Source organism: Triticum aestivum, chromosome 2B (genome assembly GCF_018294505.1).
Source record: "Triticum aestivum cultivar Chinese Spring chromosome 2B, IWGSC CS RefSeq v2.1, whole genome shotgun sequence".
NCBI classification, from domain to species: Eukaryota; Viridiplantae; Streptophyta; class Magnoliopsida; order Poales; family Poaceae; genus Triticum; species Triticum aestivum.
This window is the reverse complement of record NC_057798.1, coordinates 50,379,185-50,405,734: the sequence shown is the minus strand read 5'-3', so window position 1 is coordinate 50,405,734 and position 26,550 is coordinate 50,379,185. Positions and strand designations below refer to the sequence as shown.

Here is a 26,550-nt window from a genome sequence, read left to right as displayed (position 1 = left end):
TGGCAGTCTGAGACCACTTCAGGTAATTGGGTGTTGATGGAGCAGCCATATTCACTTCTCGGTTTATAACTTTCAGTCGGTTTTTGCTCTGAACGTCAGCAAAAATCATCAAGGTGGAATTGACCTGTGGATATTCCTCGTCACTGTCCTCCTTTCCCTCAACCTTGTCCGACTCTTTTTCTTTGTCCTTGGACTGCTTCCCTTGGAACTGCTGTATCAGGAGTCGACACTGTCGAGTGGTATGCTTCGGGTAAATGAAATTACCCTCTTCGTCTTTCTTGGTGTGGATGTGACATGGTAAATCCATCACGTCATTTCCTTCCTTATCTTTTACTTTCTTGGGGTTCCAAGGCCCCTTGGGCTTCCCTTTGAACTTTCCTTGATTCAGGGCCAAGGCTTCTCTAGGAGCGGCTAGCTCGGCTTTACGCTTTTGCTTCCGACTGGAATTTCCGCCTCCGGTGTCCTGGGCGACCGACTTGTGCTTGACGCTCCGGAGCCGATCCTCTTCCTCACCATTGGCATATTTGGTGGCTATTTCCATCATTCGACTCAGAGACATGTCTCCAGTTCGACCGAATTTCAGGCTTAGCTCTCTGTATTTTACGCCCTCCTTGAAGGGCAAACTGCCTGGTGATCAGATACATTCTCTACCATGTGATGCAGTGTGATCCATCTCTGGATGTAATCCCTCAGAGTCTCATTCGACTTCTGCACACAAGATTGCAGCTCTATCAGTCCTGCTGGTCGCTTGCACGTCCCTTCGAACGTCCTGACAAACACTCGGGAGAGGTCCTCCCATGTGTAAATGTTGCTGGGTGTCAACTGATTCAGCCATGCTCTGGCTGACCCCTCCAACATAAGAGGCAGATGCTTCATGGCCACCTCGTCATTCCCGTCGTCGATCTGAACAGCCACTCGGTAGTCCTCAAGCCAAGTATCAGGCTTGGACTCACCGTTGAACTTGCTGACTCCAGTCGCCAACCTGAAGTTGGGAGGAATCACCGCGGCTCTGATGGCTCTGCTGAAACACTCTGGTCCGGAGACATGCACTCGGCTGCTGGTGGGTACATCTCTGTCATTACCCTCTTTGTGGGCCCTGTTCCGGTCGACCAAACCTTGAACGATGATGGATTTCGCATCAAATCCTGGTTCCCTAGGGTCGACTGGAATCCTTCGCCCGCAACTGTGCTGGCGTCTATCATCCTGCCGTCGAGGCACATATGATCCACCCCTCGGGGGAGGAGTGGGCACACGACGTCGATAATTGTGATCGAATCGGTGATCATACTGCTCATAGTTCCTGTACTGATCGTGCCGGTCACCACGCCCTTCACGCCTCGGGGGCAATCTAGGGCTATGAGCCGACTGGACCGTATTCGCTGCCACGGATCTGCTGTGAATCCTGTTCCGTGACTGCGATACAGCTGAATTCTGATCTCCTGCTGCCCGGAGCAAATCTTTGATCTGCATCAAGCCTCTGCCAGCCTCTGACTGGGAAGGCTGAATCGACTCTGCTATACGGGTTGCAGCTGCTAAATTCTGAATCGGAGTTCGATATACCTGAGTCGGAGGTTTAAAGAGTTGGCGTCGACTGGAGTCTGGAATCCGTTGCCACGCGCGCTCGTTGAGTGCCTGCTGAAGGTTCTCTAGTCGAGTGCGCTCAGCCAGGTTGGCCAAGCGCGCGTCCTCTAAGGCGCGAGCCTCAGGGGTTTCTCCAACGATCGGAGTGTGAAGCGCATCCATGTTCCGGCGGCGAAGCTCTTCCCTCTATTGCGAATTGAGGGGCTCGGGGAGATATTCCTCGTGGTCATGCGACGGATCGCCTCCGTCGTTGCCTCCCTCGGCGCCAGGAAAGCCGGGGGGAGCATGCGGTCCATTGACCATCAGGACCTCCGCCGCTGGATCACTGTTGTCGCACTCGAATGCAGTCTCTGCGGAGCCAGTCGACAGGTCGAACAGGCCGTAGAGAGATTCGTCAGGTTCGATTGCTGCGACTTGGGCGGTGGTCGACTGGCGAGCCACCGCGTGTCTCACCCACCGCTGAAGCCTCGACCGACCGGAGCGCTTACGCCGGCGAGAAGCGGGGAGGGAGGATGACACGAAAACCGGCCGATACTGGGTCGATAGTTCCCGCAGAAGGACGCCACGGACGCATGCTCGAAAGTGCATGGCTGCGCGGACCGGGAGCGCATCCACGTCGAGCGGAGCCTCCTGCAGCCAGGCAGAATCGTCGGCGACGAATGTGAGTGCGCCGAGACGGATCTCGCGGCCCTCAACCAAAACTCCACCGGAAACCATGATGATGGGAATCGAAAAGATTGCAACTTCTCCAATAAGTCGCTAAGACACCTGCCCCAAGGTGGGCGCCAACTGTCGTGGTTCTAAGTCCGACAGTAGAATAGGGAGTACGTATGGAGAGGCAAGATCTTAGCTATGGAGTAGTTGTGCACACAAGTGTTTTACGAGTTCAGGCCCTTCTCGGAAGAAGTAACAGCCCTATGTCTCGGAGCCCGGAGGCGGTCGATTGGATTATATGTGTGAGAGTTACAGGGGTGCGAATCCTTCTACCAGTGGAGGGGGGTGGCTTATATAGAGGATGCCAAGACCCCAGCCAGCCCACGTAGCGGAGGGTTTAAAGTACATTAAGGCCTGGCGTTATTGGTAACGCCCTACATAAAGTGTCATCATGACCATAAGGACTACTAAATTACAGACCGTTTGGATACATAGTAGATCTTGAACTCCTGGTGGTCGAGTGAGTCTTCATGGTCGAGTGTCTTTAGGTTCGTCGAGCGTCCTCTAGTCCGTCGAGTGGAGTACCTCTTGGTCGACTGGAAGACGGCTTCTTCTAAAAGATGTCCTCGGGAGGGTACCTTGGACAGGTCCATGACCCTACCCTAGGTACATGACTTCATCAGGTACAGCAGAGATGGGCAGAATTATAACCAGTATGGACAGTGGGGAGATGATGGATATGATGCTTACGGTGAGGGACGACACCGTGGATCTTCTTCCGGTGGTGGCCATGGCTCTGATAGGTATAATGATGAGGAGAACGGGCGTTTTCAAGGTCCGCCCGGTAATTTTGCTGAAGGTGTTGCCGGACCCAGAAATCGGTTCGGAGGAGGATATCGTCGCGGTGGGAGAGGGAGACGCCCACCACCGCCCCGACACTACCCACCGCCACCACCGCCTGCTATGGAGTTGACTGCGGGGGAGGAGATCGACCACGTCGCGCCTGAGGTGAGAGAATCACCCACACTACCCGCGGCGGCAGTGGAAACGGTTAGGGCTTTGGCCGCAGTGCAGGTTCCGGTGAGTCTGGAGAAACCGGAGGGAGAAAAACTCTCAAAGTGGGCGATTAAGAAGAAAAAATTGCCTTTCTATAGATGTGGTGAACTGGGTCATTTCGTCACAGAGTGTACGAATGAGCTCTGTGATTATTGCCTCCGCTCCCAGCATGTCACCGGGGACTGTCCTATCCTTTCCGGTCCTAAGCCTGGCATTAACATTTTTGGGGTCTCCTGTAAGGAGTTGATGTTCTTTGAGACACCGGAGGTGGACCTGTTACCGCAGATGGTTGAGAGTTCCTTCTCGGTAGTAATCAAAGTTACTAATGGACAGTTGACTGAGGCTCAGATCGTGAGACAGCTTCGTGAATTAGTTCCAGGTAATTATCATTGGCATTTGGAGCAGTTAGAAGGTCAGACTTACAAGGTAGACTTTCCCACTAGAGAGGATCAGATGCATTTTCTTAAGTGGGGTTTATGCAGAGTTGCAAGCACAAACATTGTTATTGCTTTCGACGAGTGGAAGCGGGACGAACCTGAGGGTACACCTTTAGAGAAGGTGTGGGTACGTTTCTATGGCGTGCCACCTAAACTGGTAAAACACTTTTTGATTGCTTGGAGTTTGGGTGCAATGATTGGTAAGACAGAAAAGGTTGACATGCCATTCACTCGTGCACATCGAGCGGCAAGGTTGTTGGTCAATGTTGCGAGTATTGAGCACATACCAGATGTTGTCAGATGGACATATGCTGGAGTCACTTATGTCTTAGAGCTTGAGATCGAGGATACTGCAGTTTCCCAGGATGGGGATGAGACACAGGACATGGATACAACTGAGGGAGGCGGTGCGACCGGAGATCATGATAAGGGGGCCGATGATACACTGTCGGAGTCGGACAAGGGGCCTGCACGTCCAGATAGGGTAGATAATTCTACCAAAGAGGCGCCCCCGTCCACTGCTCCGATGAACTTGCTCCGTTTTGGCTCCTTTGCACCGGGATCTGCTCCTAGTCGGTTGTGGAGCACTAGGGTCGAGGCTGACGACCCGGCGGAACTTGAGCTACCACCAGTGCCGAGTCTTGCCGGGGAGGTGACGACCGCGGAGTCTACACCTAGTGTGAGGGGGGACTATGTTGGTCCGGCCGTGGGTATGGGGGGCCGTGGGCAGGAGGCCCATAGCATCCAGCTACCTACACCTGGCTTATCTTCGCTGGGAGGGGCGCCTGGACAGGAGCTCTATGGCGTTCCTCCCACTCCGGCGTCTTCGGTCGAGCTGGGGGTCGGGTGCGGGAAGGAGTCCCGTGCTGCAACCCCTCCACAGGATCATTCAATCCAAGATGGCGAGCTGGGGGTGAGATGCGGGAAGGAGTCATGCGTCGTAACCCCACTGCAGGTTTATACCGACCAGACTGGCTGTGGGACGACGCTTTCCGTGGAAGAGAGGGAGGGTGTGACCAGTGAGCAGGCGTCACCACGGTCCCACCTTCCCCTGTCCTCGGCTGCGGAGGCCCACCTTCCTGCGCCCTTCCCTTCTTCACCGACGATAAGGGAGGGGCGGGGGAGTCCTGACTATTTTCCTCGCGAGAGGACGACAGAGGAGCTCATCGCTTTTGGAGGGATAGTGGATCCGGTGTCGGCTGGCAGGCGTGTCATCAACACGATCCAGGGACAGCCAGATGCGGACGACTTACAGCTAGAGCGTGCCAAGAGGGCAGCCATGCTCCGTCACACTGAGACTACCGCAGGTGCGTCTTTTGATAAAAGTTGTTCAATTTTGCACTTCTCTGAATGAAATAGTTGATAAGGCAAACGACTTAGGTATTTCTTTGGGATCAAATGAAACCGAGGTCGTCAAATCCGTTAATGATCTCTTAGACTTAGAAGCGGAGAGGGTATCTGAGATCATTCGTAATCTTGCCACTATCCAGCCTATGAATGACAATGACATGAATAACTTAGGGATTAATGATCTAGCAAATATTTGTAATAATATGTTGCCTACTGTCGAGGCTGAGGATGAGGAGGATGTTGAGATCACTGAAACGGCAGAGCCTATCTTGATAGAGGAGGCACTGACTGGCATTGATAATAATATCATCCCGCATGGTGTTGAGGAGAAGCCCAAACGACCCTGGAAGCGGAAAATTTATCCTACTTCGGCAGTACGAAGAAGTGCTAGAGTTAAGCTTAAGAAAAAAATTGATGATGATTTATGAAAGGACTCTTTTGGAATAGCAGAGGTCTAGCGGACTTGGCTAAACAAAGATTCTTAGCAGAGAAAACGTTAGAGCATCACTTAGACTTTTTTAGCACTTTTAGAAACGGGACGAGATAATTTCACATCCCAATTTCTTCAAACCCTCTCTAGTGGTATCGATTTTGACTGGCACATTTTACCTCCTAGGGGACGATCCGGCGGGATTTTACTAGGCGTACGATGTGAAACGTTAGAGGTGCTTAATGTGGTTCATGGTGATTTTTTGGTTAAATTCAGGGTAAGATCAAAATTGGATGGGTTCCGATGGTCGCTTGTTGCGGTATATGGGGCAGCACAACCTGAATTAAAACCGGATTTTCTGGTAGATCTAGTGCGGATTTGTGGAGATGAGAATTTGCCGATACTAGTCGGGGGGGGGATTTTAATATCATTAGGAGGAGAGAAGAAAAGAATAATGACAATTTCGATGGGCGATGGTCTATGATGTTTAACATGATTATCGAGAGCCTCAACTTGAGAGAAATTGAGCTCACTGGTAGACAGTTTACGTGGGCCAACTCGCTACCTATCCCGACTTATGAAAAGTTGGATAGGGTACTTGCTAGTGTGGAGTGGGAACAAAAATATCCGTTGGTGTCGGTTCATGCGATGCAGAGAGCAATCTCGGATCATACACCACTCTTTTTAGATTCGGGTGAGGCTACCCATGTGGCAAATAAAAATATCTTCTCCTTCGAGCAAAGCTGGTTTGAACGAGAAGGATTTATGGAAATGATTGCACGTGAGTGGGCTAAGCCGGTGATGGGAAGGACGCATGTCGAGAGATGGCAGAATAAAATTAGACATCTACGACAATTTCTGAGAGGATGGGCCAGAAACGAGAGCGGACTTTATAAGCAAGAAAAAGAACGTCTCACTCAACTTATTGAGGCCCTGGACGTAAAGGCTGAGACCACTCTCCTTTCTGTTAATGAGCATCGAACCAAGTCCGAGGCTGAGCAAGGCCTACGAGCTCTCCTGAGAGAGGAGGAGCTCAAATGGGCGTTGCGTGCGAAAACTCTTAAGGTTGTCCAAGGGGACGACAACACACAGTTCTTCCATATGGTTGCAAATGGTAAACATAGGAAGAAGAAGATCATTCAGCTTGAGCAGGACGAAGGCACCATTGTGGGCCATGACAATCTGAAAGCGTATATTTCCAACTATTATAAAAACCTCTTTGGTCCCCCCAATACTTCCACGGTATCTCTTGATGAGTCTGTGATCGATGATATACCTCAATTGCAGGCAGCAGAGAACGATGTTCTCTCTGCACCGTTTACTGAAAAGGAAGTGCATCTGGCCATAACCCAAATGAAGCCGAATAAAGCACCGGGACCAGATGGGTTCCCAGCTGAATTCTATAAGAAATGTTGGCATATCATTAAAGATGATCTTATGCCTATGTTTCATGATTTTTTCGATGGCCATTTGGAGTTGTTTCACCTCAACTTTGGTACGATAACGTTGTTACCTAAGAAGAATGAGGCGGTTCGGATCGAACAATTCCGGCCCATTTGCCTGCTGAATGTGAGTTTTAAAATTTTCACAAAGGTAGGGACCAATAGATTGACACAAATTGCTCACTCAGTGGTTCAACCTAATCAAACAGCTTTCATGCCGGGACGACACATACTAGAAGGAGTGGTCGTCTTGCATGAAACACTTCATGAGATTCACTCGAAGAAACTAGACGGGGTTATCTTCAAAGTGGATTTCGAGAAGGCCTATGATAAAGTAAAATGGCCTTTTCTTCAGCAGGCAATGCGTATGAAGGGTTTTAGTGAAACCTGGAGGAAACAAGTGGATACTCAAGTCCAGAAGGGTAGTGTCGGAATTAAGGTGAACGATGACATCGGTCACTACTTCCAGACGCATAAGGGGTTGAGACAAGGGGATTCCATGTCACCTCTTCTGTTCAATATTGTGGCAGATATGTTGGCCGTCATTATTGGCAGGGCTAAGCAGCATGGTCATGTAGAGGGTCTAGTTCCTCATCTAGTGGATGGAGGGGTGTCCATTCTACAATATGCTGATGATACTATTCTTTTCATGGAACATGACTTGGCTAAGGCACGAAACATGAAACTTATTTTATGTCTATTCGAACAATTGTCTGGCTTAAAAATCAATTTTCATAAGAGCGAGGTGTTCTGCTTTGGGAAGGCCAAAGACGAGGAACATACATACAGACAATTGTTTGGATGTGATTTAGGTGCTTTACCATTCAGTTATTTGGGTATTCCGATTCATCACCGTAAGCTGTCCAATAAAGAATGGAAATGTATTGAAGAACGAATTGAAAAAAAACTCAGCTGCTGGAAGGGCAAGCTGATGTCATATGGCGGTCGGCTAGTTCTGATTAACTCAGTTCTGACCAGCATGCCAATGTTTTTACTTTCATTCTTCGAAATTCCGAAAGGGGTCCGGAAGCGACTTGATTTCTTTAGATCTCGTTTCTTTTGGCAGTCTGATGAGGCCAAGAGGAAATACCGCCTCGCGCGATGGGATATCTTGTGTAGACCAAAAGATCAAGGGGGGCTTGGTATTGAGAACTTGGAAATTAAGAATAAATGCCTTATGAGCAAATGGTTATACAGGTTAGAGACAGAGCCGGAGGGCATGTGGTCTCAAATCTTGCGTAATAAGTATTTGCACACGAAAACGCTTGCCCAGGTTACCATCAGACCCACTGACTCGCCGTTCTGGAAGGGAATTATGAGAGCGAAGGACATGTTCTTTCGTAGGGTCAAATTCTTGGTTGGCAACGGGATGTCAACAAGATTTTGGGAGGATACGTGGCTAGGAGAGACACCTCTGGCCTTACAATATCCTACCCTCTATAATATTGTGCAACGAAAGGAGGAGTACGTAGGTATAATCCTTCAAACTATCCCCTTAAATATCCAGTTCAGACGTACGTTAGTGGGTGAGAGGTGGACAGCCTGGATGCATTTGGTTCGGAGGTTGATTGAAGTTCGACTCTCCGACATGCCGGACTCAACAAAATGGAAGTTAACTAAAAATGGGATATTTACTGTGAAATCTTTTTATACGGATTTGATTAATTCTGGACCCCTCTCAAGGTCTTTGCATATTTGGGAGGTTAGAGTTCCTTTGTGGATCAAAATCTTTATGTGGTTTGTTCACAAGCAAGTTATTCTCACAAAGGACAACCTTCTTAAGCAGCGATGGGTAGGAAACTCGCGGTGTTGTTTTTGTGCTCAGGATGAGACAATACAACATTTATTTATTGATTGCCCACTTGCCAAGTTACTTTGGAGAACGATTCATATAGCCTTTAATATCAATGCTCCGGTAGATATTGCGTCTATGTTTGGGACGTGGTTAGCTGGGATTGAACAGAACATGGCAGCTCATATTAGGATTGGAATATGCGCGCTATTATGGGCCATATGGAACTGCAGAAATGATATGATTTTTAACAGACGACACAACTTAACTTTTTTGCAGGTTATCTTCAGAGCTACAGCTTGGATCCGTACGTGGTCCTTACTCACTCCTATGGACTCCAGGGAGCCTTCGGTTACTGGGTGCAACCAATGGGAGATGGTGGCTCGGGGTATATTCAACCGGTTCGGATGGCGTTCGCACAATAGGATAGGAGTCTAGAGAGCTTATCCTTATTTTTATCGCTCCGGTTGTCTTTGCCAGCTTGTATTTCCCAGTTTTTGTTTTTTTGTTTTGCTCCGTTTGCGAGCTGTAAGACAATCACGACGCTACTTTCTGGATTTTTAATAAGAGGGCCGTATGCATCATCATGATGCAGAGGCCGGGGGCATATGCCTCCATTTCCAAAAAAAAATCTATAAGGCTCTACTACAATTGTAAGGGAACATCCATGACATGCATAGCTTATGAAACTGTAACATTACTATAAAGGAATGGAGCTCAATGTTGCAGCCACCACCGGGACCCAATACCGAGGAGCGGGAGACACGGCGGGCAGCATGGCAGATGGCAGGGCAGAGTAACCCTGGCACCTGGCGGCCGACACAGATTACCGGGTGGAGGAAGGGGAGGATAAGTCGAAGGCCGGCGGGAGGGAGGGACTCGACGACGATAGTAATTGTAGGGATTGGCGAAGGGGAGTGGACGATGGATTATAACAGGATGTGTACAACACAACACTGGCGGCCTTCAAGACCATAGGGTCAGACATGAGACGTCTACACAAACGGGTCAGATATAACGGTTGTGCGGTGATTACAGTCGATCCGACTGGATCATCAGGACGACTTATCAATGACGTGTCAAAGTTAGACCAGTTTGTGATAATCATCGAGCCGAAGCCAAAATTTGTTATCCCTGACGAGTGACGAGTGGCCGGTCGGTTATAAAGCTCATCACTGGTGCGTGGTCAATGAACGAGCAGTGTTGTTCGGATCTGTAGTAGTGCAGAAAGAACCACAAATTCCATGAGTAATGACTCCATTCTAGTAAGAAGTCCATATCAAAGATACCATGGGACATAACCTTTGTTATATAATTTACTCAAGTGTTTTGTAAGCAATGCTTGGTTCTGAATCTGGCGCTTAATGATACCCGTACCACCGTTCCCCGTCGGTCTACATACCAGATGGCATACCGACAATGACTTCTTTGGGCTATCAACGTTGCCATGCCAGAGACATTACTGGTCAATTCTCATTATATCATGGGGTCTAGAGACCACAAAGATAGTATATTGGCCTAGATGAAATGGCAGACCTCAAATTTTGCAATATGGCATCTTGTGAGAGAAGAGAAGAGCTAGCTAGCAATCTCCTTTCCATTCTAGCAACCAACGGCACTATGTCCGGGATCTTGGGCCTATAGTGTACCCATGGGTAAACGAAGGTAAGTGAAAGGCATCTTACCCACTTGACACTCAAAACAAACTGGCCAAATGAGAAGCTTCATCATCAATCAAATTGATAAGCACCATGGAGTACGAAAATTCACTTTCAAATGAATGGATTTAGCAAAAGTTTGTAACATTTATTTCAGGGCCGGAAGCTAAGAATCAATATCCGGCATAACCAACAACATATCATCAGCATACTGCGCAATTGGATAGTCCGGATCATGAGGTGGCGTTGGAAAATACAGCTCCCCACGAATATACATGTCGTCGAGAACAGATTGAAGTAAATCTGCTGGCAAGACAAATTGAAGTGTTAACAGTGGTACTGAATCCCATGTTTGCATTGTACTGCTTAACGAGGCACACCATTCAAAAGGATGTAAGGTGTTCGAGAGGATAAGATCTCCTTGATCCAAAGCTCTCCATTTCTCATCAAACCTTTAAACTTTAAAATTTGCAGGATAGCATCGTGTTCCATAGTGTCAAACACTTTCTCAAAATCCACCAATGCCATATGCTGCCACATGGCATGATATTTGCCTTTTGACTTTATATTTCATTAGAAATTCAGCTCTGGCCAATCAGAGGACGACATGTGTCATATTCCTTTTCAGAAAAAAATCCTAAAACCTCTCAAATTTTGAAGAAAAAAAAATCAAATCAACCATAGCTTCAAATTTGATGAAACTTTTGGCATATTGTTCATCATGAAGCCTCGGATGCAGAGGCAAATGCATCGATGGACACAATACCTCGTCAGGAGAAGATATCACCGCGACACATCGATGACCGAACGTTACAAACCGATCACTGATCAAAGACATACATCCCCACAAAAAAAGGACTGGAGTATAAATTAATAAACTTCTCGTACTTATGATCGTCTCTAATTAATTAAGAGAACTGCTTGTTGGTGGCGAAGGTCTGGCCGAAGCCCCAGCCGGCGGGAGCGGCGTTGGGGAAGGTGAGCGTGTGGCCGTCGGTGCTGGTGACCTGGAACGAGAGGCTCTGGCCGGTGAGCAGCGCGTTGGACTGCCAGTTGACCCCCCAGTTCCTGGACATGGGCATCCACCCCGTCCTGGACCCCTTGATGGACACCGACCGGATGGACCCGACGCCGCCGACGTTGCTGACGAGCACGAGCTCGAAGTAGTCGTGGCCGTTGACGGTGAACCTGACGCCGCCCTTCTTGGCGCAGGGCACGCGCTGGTAGAGGACCGGCACGATGCCGCCGCGGTAGACGCCGATGTTGAGCCAGGCCGGCTCGGCCATGTCGAAGTGCTGCCGCGGCGGGTTGCACCACCCGCCATCGTCGTTGGGGAGCGCGTAGTTGGGCGGGCAGAGGTTGGTGGCCGTGATGGTCACCGACGCGCCGCGGATGCAGAACCGCGGGTCCGCCGCGTAGTCGCACCTGATCCGGTAGCACTGCCCGCAGGAGGCGCCGTCGTTGAACAGCGCCGTGCTCAGCGCCGCCGTGCTCGTGCCGTACCCCGTCGAGTACAGGTTCCCGTACCCGCATGCCCCACCTGCACGCATCGCATCATCAGCTTCTTTCTGTGTGTTCATCACGATCGAATGAAGTTGACTACTCCTGCGTACGTACCCATGGTTCCCGAGGCGTCGCTGCCGCCGTAGAAGGTGGCGAAGGCCCTGCTGACGCCGGACGCCGAGAAGCCGGAGGCCGTGCTCCAGAGCAGGCACGTCGCGACCGCGAACAGCCCAAGGAACCGGGCAGACGGTCCAGCAGCTGACGTCCCCATGTTACAGAGATCAATGAAGCTTGTGGTATCGCTAATGGCCGGACATGACAGGCAGATCTAGGAGTTTAAATAGCCATGCCTTGCACTGCACTGGGGCCGCCCTGGGGGATGGAAGCCCGGACGAGGCTCTGCTGGCGCGTTGCGAGGGGCCGTGCCCGTGCATGCATGTGGGCGTGCATGCACATATGCGGGTGGAGTGTGTGCTCTTTCGGGAGCTGAGGTGACGGGGACACGAGCTCGATCGGTGGCGGTGCTGGCGAGCGGCATTATTGGCCCAGGCCGACGCATGGAGGCTCGTGGGAGATTCTAACGGGAGAGCCCTGCCCATGTTCCCGGGTCAATAAACTGTTGGGCGCCTCTGACCTGTGTCGGGTCGAGGCTGGATGGGTGCATGCGGGATGCGGCGTTTAATTTGCATCTGTCGGCGCCACTCCCCTCGCGTAGATCCGGGCTTCGTGTATTCCCCTGTGCTGCACAGTCAAATTCGGCGCTTGTTTTGGCCGTGGGTACACAAGGGGAAAGTGCTTCCTTGGATTTTCATAGGGCCCTTTTTTTCCGGTGAGAAACAAAAAAGATCCCCAGGAATTAATATAGTCCGGGTTCACTGAGTTCAAGATCAAATCCAAAGAAATGATGGCGCTATGTTTGGATGTCTGTATTGAAGGGCTCTGTATCGGCAAAGATCTAACATCTGGTGAAAAAACGTCCCCTTTCCCTCGTGTCGCTCCTGAAAGCGACCGAGGGGCCGCACCCGCCGCCGCTGGCTACTAGGCCTCCTCCCCCCTCCCCTCCCTGCCGCCGGGCAAAGCCCAATAGGTGCTGGCGACGGTGAGGTCCGTGAGGGAGTCCTGGATTAGGGGGTATTCGGACAGCCGGACTATATACTTTGGCTGGACTGTTGGACTATGAAGATACAAGATTGAAGACTTCGTCTCGTGTCCGGATGGGACTCTCCTTTGCGTGGAAGGCAAGCTTGGCGATTCGGATATGTAGATCTTCTTCTCTGTAACCGACTCTGTGTAACCCTAGCCCCCTCCGGTGTCTATATAAACCGGAGGGTTTAGTCCGTAGAACAACAACTATCATAATCATAGGCTAGCTTCTAGGGTTTAGCCTCTACGATCTCGTGGTAGATCAACTCTTGTAATACTCATATCATCAAGATCAATCAAGTAGAAAGTAGGATATTACCTCCATCAAGAGGGCCCGAACCTGGGTAAACAACATGTCCCCAGCCTCCTGTTACCATTAGCCTTAGAAGCACAGTTCGGGACTGATAGCATCTACTGGTGGAAATCTCACTCAAGTACAAGATTGGGTTCGGGTTACAAGCTCTCAGAGCCGAATAAGAAGGAAGTTGGGAAAGAGGGGAAAAGAGAGCCACCGCCGCCAGTTCTGATCCATCTATGGATGAACCCTAGCGGAGCCCTTGCTGCGCCTTAAGTAGTCTTCTGCCTGTTGGTGGTTGGGCCGCTAACCCAGTCAGGGCCTGTTACTCGGGTATTGGGCCTCCAGTTACGGACGGGCCGGCTTTGTACCCCTTCCTGGCCCTCACCACTCTGCTCTTGCAGGCCTGTAGCTGGAGTGTTGCTGACAATCCCCTCTCCTTGAAAAATGGCTTGTCCCCAAGCCGGTGCATCAGGGAATCACTGTCGAAGGCGGTCGAGATCTTCCCACTCGGTTTTGTCTTCGGTAGAGTGCGACCAGTGCACGAGACCTTGCTTGATAGGCCCGCGCCCGGACTACTTGTCACGAAGGCGGAGGACGCGCAGCGGTACCCAAGCTGGGGCACGCGGAAAGCGCCGGTGCAGATCCTCCAAGTCCTCCCAGGTGGTGTCGTCGGCCTGCGCCCCGGTCCAACGAATCTCGTCTTGGCGGACCATCTTGTTGGCCTTCTTGCGCCAGCGGTATTGAAGGACCTCCAGAGGAACCTGAAAAGCCATCGCGTCAGAAGGAAGGGCTGTCGGTTGCTGTTCCGGTCGGAGATGGGACACACGGAACACGGGGTGAACCAAAGAGCCTTCAGGTAGCTGGAGACGATATGCCACTGCTCCAATTTTGGCCAGCACGGTGTAGGGGCCGAAGAATTTAAATGCGAGCTTGTGACATGCTCGTTGAGCCACCGAAGTTTGTACATATGGCTATAGTTTCAAGAACACTCGGTCTCCAGGTTGAAAGACACGGTCCGACCACTTCTTGTCCGCTTGGTCTTTCATCCGATGTTGTGCCCGATGCAGGTGTTGCTTGACCAGGTCGAGCATCAGTTGGCGCTCTCTAGCCAGGCCCGGACGTCCAAAGGCTGGCAGTTGTCAGTAGAGACCAGGCCAAGTGAGTGTGGCTCCCTACCATACAGAACAGCAAACGGCGACTTGCCCAGACTGGAGTGTGTACTCGTGTTGTACCAAAATTCCGCGAGGGACAACCATTTGCACCATTGTTTCGGGGCTGCCTGGGAGTAGCAGCGTAGGAAGGTCTCGAGGCACTGGTTGACCCTTTCGGTCTGGCCATCCGTCTGCGGATGTCTTGCTATACTTAAGAAAAGTTCATTGCCCGTGATCTTGAATAGGTGCTGCCGAAACTTACTCGTGAAAAGAGGATCCCGGTCGGATATGATGTACTTTGGCATTTCGTGATGCTTGTAGACATGGTCCATAAACTGTTGTGCCACTGTCTGAGCGGTGAAGGGGTGAATCAGGGGCACAAAGTGGGCATACATGGTCAGCTTGTCCACCACCACCATGATGCAATTGTGACGCCCTGATGTAGGAAGTCCAATAAAATCCATGGTGGTCATCTCCCATGGTTCGCCTGGAATGGGAATTGGTTGGAGCAGCCCCGGGTACTTCACTCTATCTGGCTTCGCCTGCTGGCATATGGTACATGTGCGCACATATTCCCTGATGGAACGACGAATTCCCGGCCAAGAAAAATGCTGCTTGATTCGGGCCAAGGTAACAGGGAATCCCGAGTGTCCTCCCGTCGCAGAATCATGCAGGGCTGAGATAATTTTGTGCTGCAGCTCGGTGTTGTGCCCCAGCCAAACTTTTCCTTTGTGGTGCAATACTCCTTGGTGCAAAGAGAAAAATCCTTGCTGCTCCCCAGCTGCCAAACTTGTAACTAACTTCTGACACTGAGGGTCGGTGGCGTAGCCTTTTTGCAGTTCCTCGAGCCAAGATGCCTTACATTCAGTCAGAGCCGCAGCCTCTTCCCAGGTTTCATGAGCCCGCCTAGATAGTGCGTCTGCTGCTTTGTTATCTTCTCCCTTTTTGTACATATTCTATACTGAAGACCCAACAACTTAGTAAAGGCCTTGTGCTGCCAGACAGTGGTGAGACGCTGCTCCTCCAGGTGTATCAGGCTCTTCTGGTCCGTTCGGATCTCAAACTCAGCCACTTGCAAGTATGAGCGCCACTGATCTACCGCATGCAGTATGGCCATGCACTCTTTTTCATAGGTAGAGAGGCCAGCTGACTTGGGGCCCAAGGCCTTGCTGAGGAAGGCAATTGGGTGCCCATCCTGCTGCAGCATTGCCCCAATGCCCTTGTCACAGGCATCAGTCTCCACCACAAAGACCTTCTCGAAGTTGGGCAGGGCTAGGACTGGCGCTGTGATAAGTGCCTGCTTGAGAGTTTCAAAGGCCTCTTGGGTTTCGGCTGTCTAGATAAACACGGTCCCCTTGCGGAGCAGCTGGGTCAAGGGTCGACAAATCATTCCAAAGTGGCGGACAAACTTACGGTAGTATCCGGCGAGGCCGAGAAATCCTCGCAGTTCCTTGACAGAGACTGGGGTTGTCCACGAACGAACTGCTTCAATTTTATCTTGTTCAGTCGCCACCCCCTCAGCACTAATGCGGTAGCCCAGATACGAGATTTGCTGCTGTGCAAAGGAGCACTTGGACTCCTTCACCTGCCATTGATCCTTGCGAAGTAATCCCAAAACTTGCTCGAGGTGCTTCAAGTGATCTGCCCACGTCTTGCTGAACACCAAAATATCGTCAAAGAAGACCAGAACAAACTCTCGCAGGCCCGGGGACAGAGTGACATTCATCGCTCCTTGGAAGGTGTATGGTGCATATGCTAGCCCATACGACATGACTTTATACTCGTAGTGCCCACTGTGAGTCCGGAACGCTGTTTTTGGTGCCTCTCCTTCGGCCAGCCTGATTTGGTGGTAGCCCGCTCGAAGATCGAGTTTGGAAAACCAGCAGGCCCCGGCTAACTCGTCAAGGAGCTCGTCGATCACTGGTAAGGGATATTTGGTCTTGCAAGTTATCGCATTGAGTCGACGGTAGTCCACACACAATCGCCATGTAAGATCCTTCTTTCTGACCAACACAACTGGGGATGAAAAGGGACTATGACTCAGCTGGATGATTCCTTGCTTCAGGAGCTCTGCCACTTGCTCCTCAATTTCTGTTTTGAGTGCTGGAGGGTACCGGTACGGTCGAACAGAGAATGGTTGTGCCCCTGGTATCAGGGGAATGCGGTGATCGCAAGCTCGGGCTGGCGGCACGCCCCGGGGTTCAGCAAACACATCCCTGTACTTATCGAGCAAATCCTTAACTGGAGGTGGCAGCATCTTTTGCTCGGTCGGCTCCAATTGATACAGCTGCATGATTAAGAGGCAGGCATTGTCCTTACACAAAGCTTGGAGCTGCATTGACTAAATCAGCGCACACTAGGGGCCATTGTTGGGAAGCCCCTGTAATCTGACTGTGCTCCCTTGTTGCTTGAACTCTATGTATCGCTTCACCCAGTCCACTTGCATCGGGCTGTGACTCTCCAACCAGTCCATGCCAAGGATGATATCATAGCTCCCCAATGGCAGCACCTTCAGATTGTTATAGAATTGCTGACCTTGAGTCCACCATGCACAGTTAACCACTTCATGAGTGCACATCAACTCACCCCCATCTGCTACCTTAACTCTGAGATGCTGCGCCAATGGTGTGGCCTTGAGTTCTCCCTGGATCAGGTCTTGCTTGATAAAATAAGAAGAACTGCCTGAGTCAACGAGCACAAGCACCTGGGTTTCCCCGATCCATCCCTGCAACTGCAACGCTTTTGGCGACGCTATGCCATCCAGCGCGTGACAGGGAATCGCTGCACAATTTGCTTTTTCCCCATCTTGCTGATCGTCATCTTCGGGTGTGGTGCTGTCCTCGGTGTCTAGCATTTGCAGTAGCTCTTCTATGACATGGAGAGGCACGGAGGCTGGGCAGCGGCGATCGCGTTCCTACCGCTCCCCGCACGTGAAGCACAGACCCTTCGCCCGTCGGTAGGCGCGAAGAGCTGCGACCTTGTTGGCATCTTGCGCCGGCCTTGCCGCCTTGAGCGCCCGGCGATCTTCCGCCCCGGCCAGCCCTCCTCCGTGAGGAAGAGTAGTCGCCACAGGCAGGGCCGCCGTCGTCTTGGTAATACGCGGCGGCATGCTCTCCAGGCGACGTGGTCGGTCCCTCCGAAGGCCCTCGGTCAGTTCCTCTTGCAGAAGAGCCAAGGACCCCGCCGCTTTGAGATCCACCGACCACTGAATCAGCACGACCGCTCGGATGTCATCGCGTAGTCCCTCCACAAACCTCGTCAAGAAATACAACGGGTGAACTGCCTCTGAATATGATAGTAAATGATTCATAAGAGCATCGAATTGTTCTGTGTACTCTGCTACCGAGCCCACTTGCTTAGTATGATAAAACTGTCTAATTAACTGCTGGTGCTGATCACGCCCAAATTTGCTGCATAGGAATTCACAAAACCCCTCCCAGTCCAGGCCCGTGACCTTGCGCTGGACGGACTGCAACCAGATCACGGCAGTGGTGGAAAAATTTAGAGTCGCCATGGGTAGCCAAAACGACCAGTCCACTCCGTACATGGCAAAGTACTGCTCACATAACCCCTTCCACAGCCGCGGATTCTCTCCATCGAACTACGGAAAAGCCATAGCCGGAAAGGCATGGCTATGGCTCCCTCCCACTGAAGATGAAGCTGAGCCGCTTCCCAATAGGGGACTGGTAAACGGAAATGGAGACGACGATGGGGGAAGGTTTGGCCGCTGCAACTGACCTGCGCCCGGGGTAGTTCCTTGGAACTGCGCCCGGGTTTGTGGTGGATCGTCGTGGCCAACGGGCCCAGAAGCTTGCCTCCATGGTGCCATGGGTGCGGTGGCCTTGGAGTTCGCCACCTCCTTGCCGACTCCCTCTGGAATGTCGATGACGACGTGGGGCTGGTACATCGGCGCCGCCTTCTGAAGCGCATCCACCGCCTCCTGCAGGTCGGAGATGCGGGCCTCGAGCTCGGGTTTCCAGGCTTGGATGGCGTCGACCTTGGCGCTGAGATCGCCAATCGACCCTTTGATGTCGGAGCAGAACTCCCCCATTAGTTCCCTCATGAACTTCTTCGCCTCATCGTCCATGGCAAGTCTCTTTTGCTTCTCCCTCCTTGTCTCGATGATGGAGCGAAAAATCGGGGCCAGATCTGCGGCGGATGTGGTGGAAAAATGGCTCTAGATACCAATTGATAGCATCTACTGGTGGAAATATCACTCAAGTACAAGATTGGGTTCGGGTTACAAGCTCTCAGAGCCGAATAAGAAGGAAGTTGGGAAAGAGGGGAAAAGAGAGCCGCCGCCGCCAGTTCTGATCCGTCTCTGGATGAACCCTAGCAGAGCCCTTGCTCACTACAGGAAACAGGAGATTTGCGTCAGTACTGCTCTTTGCCGTCAGCATTTCATCGGGGAAGACGACAAAGATCGAATTTGCCGAAAGGTGATGACGACAAAGAACAACTGATGGTAAAGACATACTTTGCCATCTATCGGGAAAAACACAGATGGCAAAGAAACTTTGTCGTCTGCATTTTTATTTATAGACGGCAAAGAGGTCATTTTGTCGTCAGTTAAAAAAAATACAGACAGCACAGTCTTTGTCGTCTGCCTATTTTTTAACAGACGGCAAAATAAACTCTTTGCCGTCTGTAAAATAAAAACGCAGACGGCAAAGAGAAAACACATCTCGCGGATCGATCCCACGGATCGATGAGGTGGCACCATCGCAGCCCCCCCACCACTCATCTCTCCTTGGTCTTCTCACCCACCGCGACCCCACCATGTTCATCGCACGTTATCTCTCTCTCCCTTATCTCCGCACATAGCCCACCCCCACCACCTCGCCCACCTCCCGATTTACTCGCCTGTGCCACCATCTCTGGCCGCCGGCCGGCGCCGCTAGTCACGTCCCGCGTCGTCCCCGGTGTGGCCGCCCCATCCCCCTTCCCCATCGCCTCCGGCTCGGTTGGCCCCTTCCCCATCGCCTCTGGCGCGGTCAGCCCCTTCCCCATCGCATCCGGCACGGCCGACCCCTTCCCTTGTCGCCTCCGGCGCAGCTGGCCCCTTCCCCATCGCATCCGGCACAGCCGGCCTCTTCCCTTGTCGCCTCCGGCACGGCTGGCCCCTTCCCTCCTTCCTCCCGACATGGTCGGCCCTATCACCAGTCGCCTTGGCGCGGCTGGCTTGTCCCCGTTGCCTTCATTGCAGCCGGCCAGGTCCCGTGTCGCCCCCTACACCACCGGTCACTGCTGACCCTGGCGGCCTCTATGCGCCAGAAGGAAACATCATCGACGCCTCGCGCCACCGGCATGACCGGACCCATCCTCGTCGCCCCCGACGAGTATGTCCTGTCCCCCGTCATGCTCGGAAGGCCAAGGCCTCCTCCCATTGACGCTTCGTGACACTACAAGCAGCAGCACACCGGAGGCCTCCTCCCCATCGACGCCTCACTCCACCGGCCGCTGACCGCATCAGCCTCTGCCCGTCGTGCTCGAAGGTGGCTGCGCAAGCTTTTGGGTGAACTTGGCAGCCCTGTGTAATCTGGTTATTTTTGTGTTCATAGATAATTGTCATATTATTGAACGATTGATTGTCAAACTACTAGTAAACGCAAGTGAAGATTTTGCCTATGCCTTGTAATTAGTTGTTTTCGGAGGGTTCTTTGTGTAAAGTTTCAGGTTCTCTGTAACTCGACCTACAATGAATGAAAGGTAGCATGGCCGTGTCGAACCCAGAATCTATGTGAGCTAAACTTGCTCTCTTTGATTTGATGTTCATTTGTCCGGCGAGAAGCTCTGCTCTAACGTCATTTAAAAAAATGCAAAACAGTCTTTGCCGTCTGTACTTTAGTCTAGATGACAGCAAAGAACAAGTTTTGACTGACGGAAAAGAACGCGCTTTTGCCGTCTGTTATTTTTACGGCAGACGGCAAATCTATAGTTGGCTGACGGCAAAGTCTTTGCCGTCTTCCCGATAAAAAGCTGATGGCAAAGTATTCTTTGCCGACTTATCTTTGCCGTCTGAGTTTGCCGTCTGCTTCCTGACGGCAAAATCTTTGTCGTCTAGATTTAGGTCTTTGCCATCTGTGATCCACAGACGGCAAATTATCTGTTTCCTGTAGTGGCTGTGCCTTAAGTAGTCTTCTGCCTGTTGGTGGTTGGGCCGCTAACCCAGTCAGGGCCTGTTACTCGGGTATTGGGCCTCCGGTTACGGACGGGCCGACTTTGTACCCCTTCCTGGCCCTCGCCACTCTGCTCTTGCAAGCCTGTAGCTGGAGTGTTGCTGACAGGGACCCCCTACCCGAGATCCGTCGGTTTTGACACCGACATTGGTTCTTTCATTGCGAGTTGAACTATGTCGTCACGATAAGGCTTGATGGCTCCTTCAATCATCTTCAACAACGAGGTCCAGGAGGAGGTTTTCCTCCCGGACAGATCTTCCTATTCAGCGGCTTCGCACTGCAGGCCAATTCGCATGGCCATCTGGAGCAGATCGATAGCTACGCCCCTGGCCACCAGGTCAGGTTTGGAAGCCTAAACTACACTGCCGGCATCCGCGGAGACTTGATTTTCGACGGATTCGAGCCCATGTCAGGTGCGCCGAACTGTCCCGATGACCATGACTTAGATCCGCCATCGGACACTATTCAGGGGATCGCGCCTGCGGCTGCCCCGGGAATTAATCCGGAGCAGATTGCACCATCCAAGGATGGGTGGATGGACCCCGCCACGGAGGCCGCACACTCATCAGCCTTGGAGCCGAACATGCATTCCACCTCCTAAGAGGTCGGTACCATCGGACCCTCGGACTCGTCTCCGGCTACAGGATCCGAACCGCGTACACTCGTGCCTACCGAGTCTGATTGGGCACCGGTCATGGAGTTCACCTCCGCGGATATCTTTCAGCGCTCACCCTTGGGCGATGTGCTAAAATCATTAAGGTCTCTCTCTTTGTCAGGAGACTCTTGGCCGAATTATATCCGGCTCGAGTGGGAAGCGGACGACGAAGAAATTCGTTCCCCACCCATCACCCACTTAATAGCCAGTGTCGATGACTTAACCGACATGCTCGACTTCGACTCCGAAGACATCGACGGTATGGACGACGATGCGGGAGATGAACAGGAACCACCGCCTATAGGGCGCTGGACAACCACCTCATCATATGATATATATATGGTGGACACCCCCAAAGAAGGCAATGGCGATGAGGCAACGGAGGATAAAACCCGGGAGAAACAATCTAGGCACCGGTGTCATAGGCGCCGCTCCAAGCCCCGCCACAGCAAAAATAGGGATACCGGCACAAGAGATGACAACAATCCGGATGGTGCCGAAGATGAAAACACTCCTGCCAAGCCAGGCTTCGAGCAGGCCGAGCAGGAAGATGGGCAAGCTAGCCCTAAGGAACATGCAACAGATGGAGAATCAGAGGATGATAACTACATGCCTCCCTCCGAAGACGAAGTGAGCCTGGGCGACAAAGAATTCATCGTGCCTGAGGATCCCGTCGTGCATGAGCGCTTCAAGCGCCGGCTTATGGCCACTGCAAAAAGCCTGAAGAAAAATCAACAACAACTTCAAGCTGATCAAGATATGCTAACTGATAGATGGACCGAGGTCCTGGCTGCCGAGGAATACGAACTCGAGCGCCCTACCAAAAGTTACCCAAAGCACAGGTTGCTACCCCAACTCGAGGAGGAGGCGTTAAAGCCCACACTACCAGCGCATGATGCGGCTGACCGGCCACCCCGTGGCCGAGACAAAGCGGCGTACAAGCCCGAAGTCCAGACCACACCCCGTCGCCAAACAAGCAAAAACACGAAGGCCGGGGGCTACACGAAGGACCTGCGAGACGTATTAGAAAACAAAGCAGGACAGTTAAGATCGATATACGGATCATGGGGGCGTGCCCCAATGTGTGACGATGACCGTCATGCCAAATTTACCAACAAATTCGGCCGGACCGAATACAATGTAGCCCGGCACAGAGCCGCCGCACACCCCCAATGCTTCACTGACGAAGTAATGGATCATGAATTCCCAGAAGGGTTTAAACCCGTAAACATTGAATCATATGATGGTACTACAGACCCCGCGGTATGGATAGAAGATTTCTTCCTCCATATTCATATGGCCCGTGGAGACGATCTACACGCCATCAAATACCTCCCACTAAAACTCAAGGGACCAGCTCGGCATTGGCTGAATAGCTTGCCAGCAAACTCCATCGGGAGCTGGGATAACCTAGCAGACGCATTCCTTGACAACTTTCAGGGCACTTATGTGCGACCACCGGATGCTGATGACCTAAGTCACATAACACAACAGCCCGGAGAGTCAGCCAGGAAATTTTGGACACGGTTCCTAACTAAAAAGAACCAAATTGTCGACTGTCCGGATGTCGAAGCCCTAGAGGCCTTTAAGCATAACATGCGTGACGAGTGGCTTGCCCGACATCTCGGCCAAGAAAAGCCAAATTCCATGGCAGCCCTCACAACACTCATGACCCGTTTCTGTGCTGGCGAGGATAGCTGGTTGGCTCGTAGCAACAACACAACAAGCAATCCTGGCACATCAAAAGCCAGGGATAGCAACGACAAACCACGGCGCAACAAATATAAGCGTCGCAAAAACAGTGATAATATCGAAGACACGACAGTAAATGCCGGATTCAGTGGCTCCAAGTCCGGTCAGCGGAAAAAGCCATTTAACAAAATCAATTCAGGCCCGTCCAGTTTGGACCGCATACTCGACCGTCCATGCCAAATTCACGGCACCCCGGGAACACCAGCCAATCATACCAACAGAGAATGCTGGGTCTTCAGACAAGCCGGCAGGTCAAGTGCCGAAAACAAGGGGAAGGGGTCTCAAAGCGACGACGACGAGGAGGAGCCCCGGTCACCGAAAATGGGAGGACAGAAGAAATTCCCTCCCCAGGTGAAAATGGTGAATATGATACACGCAACCTATATTCCGAAGCAGGAGCGTGAACCAAGGGACGCCTATGCAATAAAGCCAGTCGCCCAAAACTCAACCCGTGGTCCTCTTGTCCGATCACTTTCGATCGAAGGGACCATCCTACCAGTATCCATCATGGCGATTCAACTGCATTGGTCCTCGACCCCATCATCGACGGATTCCACCTCACACAAGTCCTCATGGACGGTGGCAGCAGCCTGAACCTGCTCTATTAGGATACGGTGCGCAAAATGGGCATCGATCCCTCGAGGATCAAACCCACAAAAACCACTTTAAAGGTGTCATGCCAGGTGTAGAGGCCTGTTGTACGGGCTCAGTCACACTGGAAGTGATCTTTGGATCTCCGGACAATCACCGTACAGAAGAGTTACTCTTCGAGATCGTCCCCTTTCGCAGTGACTATCAGGCCTTGCTCAGACGAACCGCGTTCGCTCGGTTCAACGCAGTGCTGCATTATGCCTACCGTAAACTCAAGATGCCTGGTCCGCACGGCGTCATCATGGTTAATGGCAGGGCCGAACTACCCCTCACTGCCGAAGAATCTACCACCGCTTTAACAGCAAGAGCAACGAATGGCACCTCCCAATCGAGCCTTAAGTCGACGACCAAGCTCATGGACTCTGTCAAAGAAGTCCGAACTACTGCGCAGCAGGATAGCCCGGCCCGTCCGGAGCTTAACGAAAAATACTCCGGCAAAACTTAAGACAAGCCACATACTGCGGCTCAACCGCTCGGTGGCGAAAAACCATTTCTTGCATTTTCTTCGCAGGTCCACCTTTTTGTGTAGGCCAGGACGGATGGCGTTGAAACAACTCGAGCACGTAAGGGAATCGTCAGATACTCTCCTCTTTGATCATCCGAATATACTCCGGATCCGCATACAACCTCCTCCCGCCTGGTCTCAGCAGGTTCCACAGTCATATTTCTTTTTATCACATTACCTGTACTCATATGCTTAGACGTATTACTCAAAATACAACATGTGAGTTCATATGATGCTAGTCTGCTGTTATTTCTTATTAAAACTCTTTTGTTATAAGGCAGCTGCTTATCGCGATATGCCTTAGTATGCCAGGGGCTTCATTATACCCATATTACGGCAAAAAAGTCTGAACACCTTCGCGGCAGTTCGGCACCCCGAACTTATAGCATTATATGCATCAGCTCCGAATCATGTCTTGGGTCAATAGTTGGGTTTGCCCAGCTCCTATGTTTTGGTATCTTACGTTCCGCTATATCGGCTAAGGTAGCACTAGGAGAACTACTGCGATTGTGTCCCGGTTCTTCCGGACGAGCACCTCAGTAGAGGAAGCCGAAAACTAATTGTCATGATGCAGCAAGAGCTGGTCAGCTATTCGAGAGGTTGTCAAATCTTTAAGGATTTCTTCCACATATTGCTATAACCAATGCAGCGTGTGAAGGATCGGGTTTTCTTCCGATCAGGAACTTATAGAGCCCCTCGTGCGGTCTTCGAACACTAGGGGCTTGACGACCTGCAAGTATACGGGATAGTTGTAGCCTCTTTCGATAAGTAAGAGTGTCGAACCCAACGAGGAGCTAAAGGTAGAAAAAATACTCTCTCAAGTCCTATGGGCTACTGATACGACTCTACGCATGCTTGACGTTCGCTTTACCTAGAACAAGTATGAAACTAGAAGTAATTTGTAGGTGTTGTTGGATAGGTTTGCAAGATAATAAAGAGCACGTAAATAAAAGCTAGGGGCTGTTTAGATAAAGAAGCAATAAAGTAAATATAGCGAGTGTGGAAAAGTGGTGGTAGGAGTTGTGAAATTGTCCCTAAGAAATTGACTACGTTACTATACCCATAGCAAGTTTTATGTGGGAGAGGCATAAGCTAACATACTTTCTCTTCTTGTATCATTTAAATACATTAAAACTAAGCACTTTTCCAACCCTCTCAGGCCGTCAACGATTTTGGCCTTTAGATCTCGCCGTTCGAACATTTCTGGCCGTTCGACCAACTCAACTTTGTGAACTGGGCCACTCGTCCTTAAGGGCAGCTACTCCAGGAGAAATATCTGAAGTCTGTGGTTAACTGGGCCTCCACCCATTCCGCATTGCAGGCTTCCAGCCCATTCTCGCAGCGTCTCGTCCCCTTCCCCGACATCGTCGCCATTGAAGGGATCTCAGGCAGCAGTGCCCTTCCCTCCTCTTGCTCGCTCATTAACAATCGGAACCCGGCGACGATCTCCTCCGCCCCTCTGCACCGCGCCCCATGGCAACCCAAGCCTTTCGTCTCCGTAGTCAACGATTTTGGCCTTTAGATCTCGCCGTTCGGACATTTCTGGCCATTCGATCAACTCAACTTTGCGAACTGGGCCACTCGTCCTTAAGGGCAGCTACTCCGGAAGAAATATCTGAAGTCTGTGGTTAACTGGGCCTCCACCCATTCCGCATTAAAGGCTTCCAGCCCATTCTTGCAGCGCCTCGTCCCCTTCCCCGACACCACCGCCGCTAAAGGGATCTCAGGCAGGGACTGGGATCAGGTGACATGCCTACAGCATGTCACGCTGCAAAATGCGGCCTCCCATCCGCCCTCCAATCTCCATCCAACGTTCCACAGCGATCCAAGGCAAAAAAAATCCCTGACGATCAGATTACACAGGGGAAATGCATCAAACTACTGTTTTTAGAGTTTGTTCAATAGAATCACCAACTTTTCAGTCATTGTACAGTACAAAACAGCAGCTATATTTTTTTACCGAATTTGCATAAATTAAATTTCAAACTTAGATATACAAAAAAACAAAAACAAAATTGTATGCAAACAGCAGTTATATAGCAACAAAAACAACAGTAATTTAACAATACAAATTAAGTACCACTTGATTGAAATTTAGTATTAAATTTCAAACTTAGCTATAAAAAACAAAAAAACTGTATGCAAACAGCAGTAATATAGCAACAAAAACAACAGTAATTTAACAATACAGATTCAGTACCACTTGATTGAAATTCAGTATTAAATTTCAAACTTAGCTATACAAAAAAAACTGTATGCAAACAACGGTCATATAGCAACAAAAACAGCAGTAATTTAACAATACAAACTAAG

General features: G+C 51.0%; 1 protein-coding gene across 1 annotated transcript; it reads right to left on the bottom strand.

Annotated features, from left to right (window-relative positions):
* Nucleotides 1-11,069: 11,069 nt before the first annotated feature.
* Nucleotides 11,070-12,276, bottom strand: LOC606353 (expansin-A1). The gene is made up of 2 exons (XM_044463216.1): nucleotides 12,018-12,276; nucleotides 11,070-11,940 (listed from the first exon to the last, which is right to left on the bottom strand). Exons 1-2 carry the CDS (start codon nucleotides 12,172-12,174, stop codon nucleotides 11,309-11,311), a joined length of 789 nt encoding a protein of 262 aa, XP_044319151.1. The 5' UTR covers nucleotides 12,175-12,276; the 3' UTR covers nucleotides 11,070-11,308.
* Between the last annotated feature and the right edge of the window lie 14,274 nt (nucleotides 12,277-26,550).